At 37.2% G+C, this 13,332-nt stretch overlaps 1 protein-coding gene across 1 annotated transcript in view; it reads right to left on the minus strand.

The window, feature by feature from the left end:
- Gabrb2 (gamma-aminobutyric acid type A receptor subunit beta2) overlaps positions 1-13,332 on the minus strand; it is a 238,976-nt gene that overhangs the window by 106,180 nt on the left and 119,464 nt on the right. Inside the window, 1 exon segment of the mRNA XM_047556881.1 lies at positions 13,236-13,318. Coding sequence (XP_047412837.1) covers positions 13,236-13,318 — 83 coding nt within the window.

Genomic DNA, 13,332 nt, shown 5'->3' on the forward strand with positions numbered 1-13,332 from the left:
ACATAACAGTTAACCAACAAGCTCAAAATATCAGTAATTGGACCTAGAAGAGTAACAATTTAAATTAGCCCTGTAAGGAAGCTGAAGAGCACCCTAATTCAAATGCATTTCCAACTTTCCTCCTGGGTAGTAGTTGGATCATAAGATCGCTGCAACTTCAAAATGTGAGGACAGAGTGATCAGAGGAACTATGATTTCTCAATGCTCCAGGACTGTGACTATCATTTACTTGGCAATGGAGAGTTGCTCAGATTATTCTGGAAAAAATCGATAATATTCTCATTGTCTCAGATTGAGAGAGATGGTTAAAATAAGCATTCCAAACTCTCTCCCACCTGTTTCTTTGTTTGTTTGTTTGTTTGCTTGTTTGTTTGTGATAAATACCCTCCTATGCTCTTGATTTGTTTTTTGACTTATTTATATTTCTCCCTATTCTTCCTATGATTTCCCAAGAATGGTAAGGTATCAGTAGGTATGCACTAAATTGAATAAACAGCTTTAGTTTCAAGTTTACCTTGTTTTCATTAACTAAGTGTATGAATTGCCATAACATGGTTAAATCACCGCCTTCTTAGTCTGTGGAGGTTACTTCACAATACCTAGATCAAGTATCCCTTTGCACCCAATGCAGATATTCAATTTTATTTGCCAATTAAACCTGAAGAAAGCTGGGGAAAAGTTTTAAAAATGACTGAACTTGCAGTATAAATTGATTCCAATCTCAACACTTCCTGTTGTTTTCTAAATTCTTAAATCCCCCTTTTCCCCACTTGTAAAGTAGGGATGACTTTATACCTACACAAGAGGTTACTATGCAGATTAAATGAAATAGTCAATGGAAAGAGATTAGCCAAAGTGCACAACTCAAGATGGCATTTTAAGTGGTAGTACTATGTTGAAACTTATTTTTTTTTTTAACTTGAAACTTTAAAGAGGGTGTGGTGGCTCATGCCTATAATCCCAGTGGCTTGAGAGGCTAAGGCAGGAAGATCATGAGTTCGAAGTCAGGCTCAGCAATTCAGCCAGTCCCTGGTAACTTGTGGAGATCTTGTCTCTAAATAAAATGTAAAAAAGGGCTGGGGGAGTAGCTCAATGGTTAAGCAACCCTGGGTTCAATACCCAGTACAAAAAAAAAAAAAAAAGTTTTGAAGAAGGTTCTTTTAATGCATCTTCACAACCAAAAATTGTATTCAGCTAGCATGGTCTTTACCAAAGGAACTAAAAAGAGAAGGGAGAAATTGGAAAGACAGTCAAATAACAAGTTTGCTGCTGCATATATAAGCAATTTATAATGCACTGTCTGTTGTTTACTTATTAAGTGATTCTGATATAATTACAATTCAAAGCAGCCACTATGATTCAACTCAAGGCCAGTTCATTCTTAATGTATTGTTCCTGTTTCTGTCCATCAACCTTTACCATTTGGCAGTGAATTTGATTAAATGTACACTCAAGTAGTACTTTATGTCAGAATTTTAAGTATAAACAAAATGTTTCAGAATTTATAACCAGAATACATATTTATTTCTATAGGTGGTTGAAAGGGGGCATTTGAAATCCATTAAACTAAGAGTGGCTTTATTTTGGTGAGAAATAGATCTTTTAAAACTTCCTATTTATTGGGGAAAAAAAAACTAAAAAAAAAAAGGAACTAGCAAAGATTTAGAAGATTCCTGGCTCCTTATGGATACAATGATCCCAAGATAACCATACCAACTAAGTATAAGCACTTTCCTTAATAACAGGAACAAAAACGACGAGGGTCACTTTCCATCGTAAAATGGTTTAACAAGTCAATGCCCAGTTCCACTGCTAGGACTCAGGTGTCATCTTTGCTGGGATGCTTTTAATGTAGACACAGTTCAGTGGAGAGCTGATCCAGAGCATGATCCATGGGGAGAGACCGTCTGGGACCGAATCCTGACTCCGCACCTCATTAGCTGTGTGACCTTTACTTAATCTCTTTGTGCCTAATCTTATTCTCATCAGGCTGAAATATTAAATGAGACAGTGAATGTCATGCCCTTAGTACACAGTAAGTATCCAAAAAATTATCAATAGATTCGTAGAAATAGATCTATGAGACTATAGGACAATTCACACAAAGTATCTAATATTTTCATTTAAATAGCCTGAAGTCACTTGCCAAAGAGATTGTGAGGAAGAAGGTTGATAAATCCCAATAGAGGTACATATACATTAGGGGATTCCTAATTCCAATATTTTGAATGTTTTAAAGGATGTATCTAAAGTGAACCTTAGTGAAATAAATATAGTGAACTGATAGATGTATGGACTGCCTGTCATACACAAAGCACCAAAGGAGATACAAAGGCCAGACACCAAGGTTTTTAGCTGCAAGCAGTGGAAACTGGCATGGGCTAAATCAAATAGAAGAGGTATTTATTAAATTGATAAGGAGCAGCTTATAGAAGGCAAGGGACCAGTGGTGGAAGCTATACATTCAGGAACAAGTTCCAGATTTACAGAGCACACCTATTCTGGTAAATTCATCAGGGCCAGCTCCACGGGGCTGGGTATCACAGTTCTTTGCAGATGCCATTGACATGTGCCACCAAGCACTGCCACCCACCCACTACCATGGCTGATTCCTTTCTTAGTCTGGACTTTTCTCTCATTACTAGTTCTTATGCCACAGATTTCAAATTCAAGGTTATACGATTTGTGGTGTCTTGGTCTTGGCACCCCAAGGAAGCTGAAAGTGAATGTCTGGCTTGTTAGGCTTCCATTATGGGAGATGGAATCTCTTACAAAATATAGGTCTCTTTATATCCAGTGTTCTGACATAGGTTGGGAGAAGAAAGTAACAAATATCCTCTAGAAACATATAGTTTATTAGGTAGGATTGAATTAGGACAGAATTATTAGGAATAAATTAATTATAATACAAAAAATATGTTAATCCAATATTAGGCTACAAACAAGGAAGTGATAAATACAACATTTAAAGATGTAGGCTCTAAAATCAGACCAACCTGTGTTCAAATCCCAGCTTAAAAACAAGATATTAACTCACTGAAAACTATATTCCCAACTTTGATTTTATTTATAGTTATAAATGTGATCCAGGATCTGCCAATCAGATGCAGTCCACCAATCAGGACTGGACTGAAAGGCAAAACAGTGACCTTAATCTCTTTGTGCTCACAGCATCTACAGTGAATATTACCTAAGAAGCAGTAGAGTTTGGTTCTAGCAGCCAGAGCAGAGCCCACTGCATTCAGTGTTTGGTCACAGTATCCTAGAAGAATGGGTATCTGCCTTGGCAAGAGAAGGCTGGACTGTGATTTTGGGGAGTCATATCCAAAAACTCAGCCAATAGACTTTTTTTGTTAGTACTTCTAAGAATTCTGTAAACCAAATAACCCCCCTTATGCTTAAATCAGCTATATCAGGTTCTCTTCTCTTCAACTAAACCTTAATACATTTACTTGCTGACCTGAGTGGCATTAGAGAAGTTACATAATTTCTCTAAGACCCATGTCCTCGTCTTTGAAGTGGAAATGATATCAGTAGCTACCACATGAGAGCACAAGGTGAGATGAAGTATGTGTACAGACAGCACAAAGCCAGGCAGAAAGTAACCTGTAATAAATGGTAGTTCCTACTCATGACAGTGAGGATAGTGATCATGCTAATAATGCAATAATCATGGGGTTGGCTGTAATGGAGTTCGGGCAGGGGTGGACAGTGGACTCTGGAGGCTGTCATAAAGAAAGAGGTCAATGATTTGCAAAAACTAACCAGCTTGTTTGACAGTCCATGGAAAAGTAAGTATCTTTAAGCAGTAATACAGGGAACCAAGTTCAGAATCTGAGAAAAGACTGTCTGAGTTCAATAGGCTGCAACTATCTAAGGAAAACAACAGGCATCCTCTGGAAGTGCTCCAGGGAAGGTCTGCAGGTGTCTTTATGCCTCTGGCTTATAGCATTCACATCGGGCTTTACAAAGTGCTTTCCAGCCGTCACTAAAAATGCTAAGGAACCCACAAATGTGGCATTTTCACCTAATTAGAAGCATGTACAAAATGAAGCCCAGCCAGGAAGACAGGTTGCGGGATGATAGCATTGCTGGCATCTTTCCTGAGCCTAAAGGAAAACTAAATAAACAAGTTTGTGCTTCCACATCTTCTCTCTATGAAATTTGCCATGGAGACATTTGTAATATGCAGTGAGGACCTATATACTGCATTTTTTTGATCGAATGGGTAATTTCAAAGCAAGATAAACATTAACAGTGGAAACTTAAAAGAAGGTGGCTGTCACCTTCAGAAAGGTGAATGTACACCAGGTGGGTTTCTTGCAGAGCCTCATCAAACACAGTGTCATGAGAGGTTTAGGAATTCACTTAGCTGTTAAGAAAATGCTTCAGTTCCGAGAACCCGTGATGGGAATCCGTATCTTAGTAATTGCTCCACGCTGTTCTACAGGCTGAAAGCTCAGCTCTGTGCCAACACATTGCTAAGCTTCGCAGCGGTGCCTACCACGTGGTCAAAGGGCTGCATTTTCCTGAACTCTGGACTTATCTGGTTACCAAATGGACTGTTTTAGTCTGTTTTTCAATCATATCAATTTTTGATAATTCCAAATTATTTCTGTCCAATTATTTCAATGTGTAAAATAACCCTAATGCTCCTGAAAGATTAAATTATTTCTACTTATACCCATGCATTTTATATTGGAAAAAAATGTCCATGTAACCTATAAGTCTCATCAAACATCATCATGAATGTAAACTAAGTGCGAAGAAGTTAAAACCATAAAACTTTCATCCTGGAAATTTAAGTAGGCGCTTTCCAGTAAAATATTATTCAAATTTATATATGAAATTATAAATTTGATACTTTCTATGATATGGCAATTCGACTACTGTGACTTCATCTCACACTAGAGTTACTCAACAGACTCTTCTGAGTTGATGAAAACACTGTCCCTATTTGCACCGTCTAAGGAGGACCACACCAGGAGGGCTCACTCGCTGCTCACTGATATCACCTGCAGAGCTTCTAACTTACCGATTCAATAGATCTATGGTGGGGTTCCATCATTTGGAATTTCACAATATTTCCAACATGCATCAAGACTGAGAACCTGTGTCCTAGAGAACTGATAAATTCAGACTCTGAGCTTATACATGGAACCATTTCCCTGTCATGTAAGTGACTGTGGAGATCACACACTGGATGACACTAAGAAAACACCTCCAACCAAGTGAAGCTGTTGGAGTCCTCGTTTAGGTTATTTATCCTACTGAAGACAGAAATAGATGGGGGCCCCAAAGAGCCTTGGGCATCTCTACGAATGGAGAAAAACAATTCCAGTTACATCAGTTCCTCCTGGTAGTGAAAGGAAGAAATAATCTACAGTGCCCAAGTCCCAGATCAAAGTCTCAATTAAATGTGAGAGGCACCAGCCTGCTCTACTCAAGAGGGTACTTGGCAAGTGAGCCCAGTTCCCTTCCTGGAGGTGGAAGACCACCATGCACAAGTGTGGAAGAAATCCAGATGGGTTCAGACAACCCCTATTAGCTACTTGTTCTGATCAAACTAAGCCTTTATTATAAACATGAATTGATACCAAGATCAGGAGACATGTACAAAAAAATCAACAGCAAGAGAAATAAGGAACGAGGTAACAAACACACATTATCACAAGAGGGAACAGAAAGGGAAGGGGGCAAAAGTGAACTTGAAAATAAATAGGCATCCTTAAAATCAAAATGGCATTCCACAGGACAAGAGACTGTGGAAAACAGGTAACCAAAAGTAAAGAGTTCTCAGAAATTGAAAACATGGTTGCCAAACAAAATATTTACTAATGAAATTTTTAAAAATAAAAATATTTATTAGTATGATTTATCAAAATGTATAAATGCAATCTACTGTCATGGACAACTAAGTAGAACAAATAAAATAAAATAAAAATAAATAAGTAAATATTAGCAATCTGGAAGATAAAATTCTATGCATTTTAGTTCACATTCATAGTAGGCTGAGACAGGAGACTCAAGACTTATCTAATAGGAATCTCAGAAAGAGAGAACAAACAATATAAAAAGAGGAAGTGAAAAATGTGAAAAAAAAATAACATTTCTTTGTACCAGGGAAAAACACACACTTAAGATCAAAACGGTTTGTTTTCAATATTAGGACATTCCCTTTATATCCAAGTCAATATGATGGAAGAGATGAAAGGACAGATATCTTGAAGTCCAGATAGACCCTGAGGTCAGAGTTAATACCTGAAGAGGTACCAAAAGTTCTAAGTACACATTCAGGCAGTCTTCTGTGGTCACCAGGGACTCATAACTGCTAAACCAAGACCACCTTCCAGCAAAGTGTCTCCACAGTAAGGATTCCCAGGAAGATTGACCCCTCAATTTCACAATACTAGATTCAATTCCAGACATTATCACAACAGTGATGCAAATTAAATTTGTACGCAGTGACTCTGTGGAGCATTTTCAATGCTCTTTGCGATTTCCTTGATGAATAATTATGACTAAGCCTTGCTGAAGTTTCACAGAAATAAGTTTCTAATTCAAATATTTCCAAGGTCAGCTAAAATTCTTGGGAGCTTCATTAACACCCTCCACTCCATCTCTCCTTTACATGTGTATGTGCACAGGCACATGTATACGCACCTTATCTTCTGTTGAGTCTTAAGTAGATCAAAAGACTCAAGAGGGATTAAATTATTTAGAAAGGCAAAAAAAAAAATAATAATAGGGCCTTAACCTTATTGCACAAGGATGTAACTGTAAAATGTAATCCTATGAGAAAAATCTGAGAAAAGAAAGATTACTAGCTGAATAACAATAGACCATCAGCAACACATGCTCTGTCCTACTTGAAATCTTAGCAGGGAGGTGATGTTCATCTCTTCCTGAGCAGCATGCTCCCCGAGGTATATGTATATGAGATCTGCAACCTTATATAAACCATTGCTTGCCTGATTGTCCTCTAATTAAAATCCTTTGATTTCTGCTGGTGCCAAGCAACCCTCAATGCATAGCCACTTAGAAATTATCCAGTTCCATCACTGGTCCAATGAAAGAACTTCTTCATCCCCAGGAAATGGTGTGATTTTTCCACTGGCTGCAATTGCTATGAAATTTTCTGTTTTTAACTTTTCAACCTCAAATTGTCTTTTGGCATCTTTCAGGGTTGGTCAAATTTTGCCCTTAGGGTAGACGTAGTGTTTTCTCTTAAGAGGAAATTCTGTACTTAATTGAAAATAGCCCTCCTGTTCAAACACAACATCCCCCCACTAGCCTAAATTTCCCTTTCTTGGGGTAAATGTGTCTTCCAACCCCCAATTCCAGTTTCTTCTACTGGGTCCTTCAAATGCCCTGGTTTATGTATATATGCATTTTGGTTTTTTGGATTACTGAATATTCTTGAAGTGTTGTGACTCTGAGCACTACATTCCAGGTATAATATGATAATGATGATGATGGTGTTTATAATGATAAAGGCCACTGCGTATGAAAATGTCACTGTCAAGCATTGCACAAAAATCTGTCTAGTTTATCTCATTATTTATAAGGATCACAATTTTATACAGGAAACCATACTAACAGGTCTCTCTCTCTCACTCACTCATACTCTCTCTCTCTCTCTCTCTATATATATATATATAAATAATATATAATAATATATGTAATAATAATAAATATACATTTATATATATATATATATATATGTTTATGTATTTTAAACTTCCTGTATACCCCTCTAGGACAGAGCCCTATCCACTTACTACTTTCCTCTGTTACTGGTCTACTCACCTACTCCAAGGTACCACGATTTTTACTTTGGGATGCAAGAACACAAGGCACTCTTCTTGCTTCTATGTTTCCCAAAATATTACAGTTGTATTTACTAGTCTATATTTACAGTTGTATTAGCTAGTCTGTAGCATATCTGGCTTCAAGATTAAAGTTGAGCATTTGCTATAGTATATTTGCATTGAATACCTCAAATGCTCAAATGTATAAATCTATATTGATCTCTTCAAAAAGAATGAGTTAAAATGGAATTGTTAAATAAAGAAAACAGTCTTCATTCCATCAATAATCTATCGGCAAGTTGTCTTAAGATTTCCAAAGTGGGATTCCGTTAGACAGCAATAGGCATATTTCTACCCTCTGCTTTCCTACAGCACAGTGAATACCTCTTAGGATGAGGAGTTTGTACCAGAAGGGACCTTTGCCTTCAGCAGCCATGGAAGCTTTACCTGATCAGCAGGTGGTGGCCTTCTTTGGCCAGTTTAAATATTAATAAAACCACAAATGGACTGACATCTAAGTATAGCTGTTAAAGCAGTTTTAAATCTACATCTTTGGAGGTTGAAGCTAGTTATTAATTCTATTTCCTGAGGCAGAAGTAAAAGAAGTTCATTTGCATTTTAGACTGTGGATGTAGGTGGATGAATCATTCTGAGAGGAGGTAAATAGCACTACAGGTGAGATAAACCTGGAATGTCACTGTAAGGACCAGAATAAACTCCACAAAAGTTGAGAAAGGCAAAGCTGTGCTAAGCGTCCATCTTTAGCTGCATTTACTAGTTCTCGAACTTATGCAAACCTGCGGCAGAATGGGACTCTTTTTTGGGGGAAGCGGGTACCAGGAATTGAATGCAGGGGCACTTAACCACTGAGCTACATTCTCAGCCCCCACTTTTTCAAAATTTTTCATTTTGAGACAGTTTCCTTAAGGTGCTTAGAGCCTCACAAAATTGCTGATGCTGACCTCAAACTTCTGATCTTCCTGCCTCAGACTCCTGAGATTAAAGGTGTGTATTCACATGCCTGGCTAAAATGGGACTTTTTTAATATGATAAAACTTCTATTATTATGGTATTATTATTAATTACTTCTATTATTATGGTATTATTATTAATTACTGAAGTTGCTATTTATGAGATGGCTACCACATCCATAGTAATGTGCAGCATTCTTCATCTACAGTATTACATTTATTCCTCATAAAACCTCATGGGATAGATATAATTGTCCCCATTTTAACCACGAGGAAATTAAGGTCTGGGTAAATAGGGTGACCTCCCCAATATCACTCCAATGATCAGTGACTTTAGAGACCAGAAAGAAGTGTCTGATGCTGTCAAAAAGGTCAGTGTATAGGATATATGTTTTAAGACCTCAAAAGACAGGTCTGGCTGTCCACCTCAGTCCACACTTGGAACAGCCTGCTAGGAAAGAGCAAAGTTCTGCACCTTATGATTCATTGTGGATCCCACAGAGGTTGAGACGGCCTGGAAAGCCAACAGAGTTAGGAGAGCACCAAACTCACCCTTAAGACATTGTGTCTTCATTATCTACTCACCCTAAGATAGGATGAGATACCAAAGGAGGAGAAAAAAAAGGACCCTTTGTATTTTTAACTACTTGAGCTAGTTATCAAAGGGAGCAGTTGGGAGAATTCCATATTCCCTTCCAGACAAGGAGTTCACATGTCCCCAGTGGAGAACCTGGAACTGGGGCTGGAAACAGAATAGGGCTTCCTTGCTCTTCTGAGGGACGGAACAGGTCGTGATGAGGTCAGGTAGCTAACATTGGTATTAGAAAGCTTAGCTGGTGCAGAATTAGCAGAGCCACCCCTGACTATTCCCATTTTGAAGATATATGATTTTCTCCCCATCCCATTTTTCGCAGTTTTTCATTTCTGGATGGAACATACTAAGGAGATATAGTTCTTATGAATGTTCTTGACACTTAGTAATAAATTCCAATACAGAAATAATAAATGATACCAAGTTTGCCAAAGCTTTGGAAATCCATTGCTGCCAAATATAATTTTAGACTGATAGCACGAGTCAAAGATTTCTCTCTTTTTAAAAATATATAAAGTTCTAATCACACTGTCAAGAGGTCACAGCATAATATTATACTGTGAGTTTCCTTAGTATGGTCCATAAAAAAATGAAAAATTGTGAAAGTGGGGTATGCAGAGAATCACATATCTTCAAAATTGGAATAGTCAGGAGGGGCGGCTCTGTTAATTCTGCAACTGCTTAGCTTTCTTATACCAGTATCAGCTACCTTGGAAGAAATATTTGACTTGTACTAACAGTCTTAAATTATATTTGGCATCAATGGATTTCCAAAGCATTGGCAAATTTGGGACCATGCATTATTTTTGTACTGGAATTTATTATTAAGTAGCCAGAACATTTAAAGAATTATGCTTACATGGGGTTGGTGTTAACTGATACTTTTAGTGTAACACACTCATAGAAAAATAGGAAAGTGTTATAGTTCCTTTCCCAACCTGTCCTGAAACGTTCAGAGAAAAATCCAGATGAGATATGTCCATAAATTTGTAAATTCCCATGTTCTGTAGACAAAAAATGATGAGTAGTCTCTGATCAAAGAGATGACAAGAACGTGTGGATGAAAGACAGCTTTAAGAGAGAGAAATGGAAGCACCTCACAGTGAATTCTCCTTTCTATTTTGGCAGTTTGGCTCATGGCCTGTATAGTGATAAGTATATCAGGGCCCATTAAATTCTTCAGATTCCATTGATTCTATAGGAGTCTCTGTCGTTTTAAATTTAAGAACAGTAATGAAGCAAACATAGTCCATTCTGACCACCTAAAGTCCTCAGCACTTTATTTCAAGGCTTCTCTCTAAATTCTCTTTAAGAGAATACTAAATACCTGGATAACACCTTTGACTAATGCAATTTTGTATTCATATATGTATTTATTTACATTAGATTCATCTTCCTCACCATAGAGAGCAGAAAGAATGTCTATTGTTCTTTCCATTATACTAAAGCTTATTAGAATTCCTGGCAAATAATTAATGCTCAATAAATAACAAATGAGTAAATTCCTAAATCAATGAATAAATGAATGAGCAAAGAACTCATTCCTAATATTCCCTCACTCCAAGTCATTGGGAATCAAGAATCACGTTATCTTCTCTGAAACAGAACCAATAAACTCAGAATACACTGACAAGGTGTTAATGATTTAGCAATGCTACTATTAGGGTTGATTTCATTTGAGAAAGGGAGGGAGGAAATATGAGAAGGAGAAAAAAGGGAAGGAGGTAGAAGGAGGAAGATGAGGGAGGGAGGGAGGAAAGAAGAGAGAACAAATTAGTGGATAAATAAGGTGGAATGCTAGTCATCAACTGGAAGCTAATTGTTTAAGGGGAAGGAAGGTGAGTTTCACTCTGCTCAATTAGGAAACCATTTCTAATAACAAAGTCTGGGAATCTGCATGTTGTTAATGCAATCTGATATTTCATTCTCTATAGCAATGATCTGCTATCTCTCTATACATTATTAAGTACCAATTTCCCTTAGGGAAAATTTCCTGATTTTTAGAATTGGGGGGATAAGAATGGAGATTTTTAAAAATCTGGTTCCTCAAAACCAGTCTTTCCTAAGGTAAACCAAGTATTAACCACATCCGCATAGGTCTACTCTACCATTAAGGGGCGAGTGATTTTGGACAAATAATTATAATTTTTTGAGTCTGTTTTCCTAGCTATAAAGACAGGAATATCAATATCTACTTCATTTCACAGAGTAACAAATTTTAAATGAAATATATAAATCCTAGTGAATTACCATGTCACTTTTAAAGTATTTATATCAAAATTTAATAACATCATAAAATATTTGGGTGCCCAGGTCCTTAGGTATCAGTTTAAAACAAAAAGGCTGAGGTGCTGTGGAATGAGATTGATCAAATTATATTATGTGCATGCATGAATATGGCATATCCACTACTATGTATATTTATGAACTACTACTAACAATTATTTAAAAACCCAAAAGGCCTAATTTACTTACTGGAGAGGGATATAAAAGACTCAAATGAAGTAAGAGCTTTGAAAATGCTTCATCCATGTAGAAGTGTGATTATTTAAAATCTCCAGAGATTCTACCTCAAAAAAATGCTCTTATCACAAAAAATTCATGAGTGGTGCACAACAACATACTTTTTAAAGAAATAATCTTACATCAACAATGTGAAACTGTCAAAGAGTTTGAATTTTGAGCAATATTTTACCATAAATTGAAGCACAAGTCAAAAAAATGCAACATGCAATGATACCATCCTAAAAATATTTACATAAAATCAATCAATGATTTCCCATAGACCAAGTTCTTCAAATAGTTTTGTAAGGCAAAGATCTTAATTGGAAAACAATGATTATTTGGAATATTAGTAAGCAATCAGCTTTTACAAAATACACCTAAATTTAATTATCCTATCTTAATGAAACTATCTTTTGAATTGTTCAAAATACCCACAATGTGTCATAAATGCGGTATATCTGCTCAGAGCAGGGATCTGGAGTCACATGGTCTGTCACAGTTAAAATTCCTCACAAAGGATAAGAGTGTTCTCACTGCACTCTAGCTTCTCAGTACCTAGAAAACTGGACGTAAAATTGTCAGCTCCCAACTATTTGGTTGACAAAGAAAAAGGAATTCAAAATGTTCTTCCACTTCAGACAATCCCTTGTGTGACTTCTGAAATGAAGACAGGTCACCAAATCAGCATTTTAGCCCAACCAACAGGGCAGGTGACTGAATCAACATGGAAGCTAAAACCACAGCTTAGAAAAGCTACCATGTTTCAGAAGAGCAAAAGCAACACACACACACACACACACACACACACACACACACACACACACATATACCCACCTTGCTTTTCACATGGTCTTCAGCAAGAATATAAACTTAAGACACCAAAAACAGTTTCAAAACTAGAACAAAACATTCCATTAATCCATAATCCATGGACGTTTTAACTAATCTGGAAGACTACGTTCACTTAACAATTACAAAAAGAGACAAAGAGAGGCAGACCATTGGAGAACTTTCTGACACTCTGCTACCTGCACCTATTTTCTCAAGCCTGTTGTGACTGTGTTCACCAACTCCATACTTTGAATGCCTGGAATAGTCTTTGGTCTCCTTCCAGAATCCTATCATCTTCCTTTTATTCCCAGATTATTTCTTCCATAAACATCCCTTCAAAGGAATAAAAGGGTGGCACCATTATGGAGGGAAGACGCTATTTGTCACTGCCTCCCTCCACTAAATTCTGTGTGCTCGCAGAACTTCTGCAGGACTTCGGTCAGCACAGGAACCACTGTAGGAGCCCTCACCTGCAGAGAACCTCAAAGCAGAGTTCACTCTAGCTGAATTCACAGAGAGACTTACAGCTTTCAATTTCCAAGGTGCAGTTTTGTTCATCCAGTGGGTACCGCCGCAGGTCCATCATGCAGGCAGCCGTGGTTGTGATTCTAGAAGAGAAAGA

Source organism: Sciurus carolinensis, chromosome 6 (assembly GCF_902686445.1).
Source record: "Sciurus carolinensis chromosome 6, mSciCar1.2, whole genome shotgun sequence".
NCBI classification, from domain to species: Eukaryota; Metazoa; Chordata; class Mammalia; order Rodentia; family Sciuridae; genus Sciurus; species Sciurus carolinensis.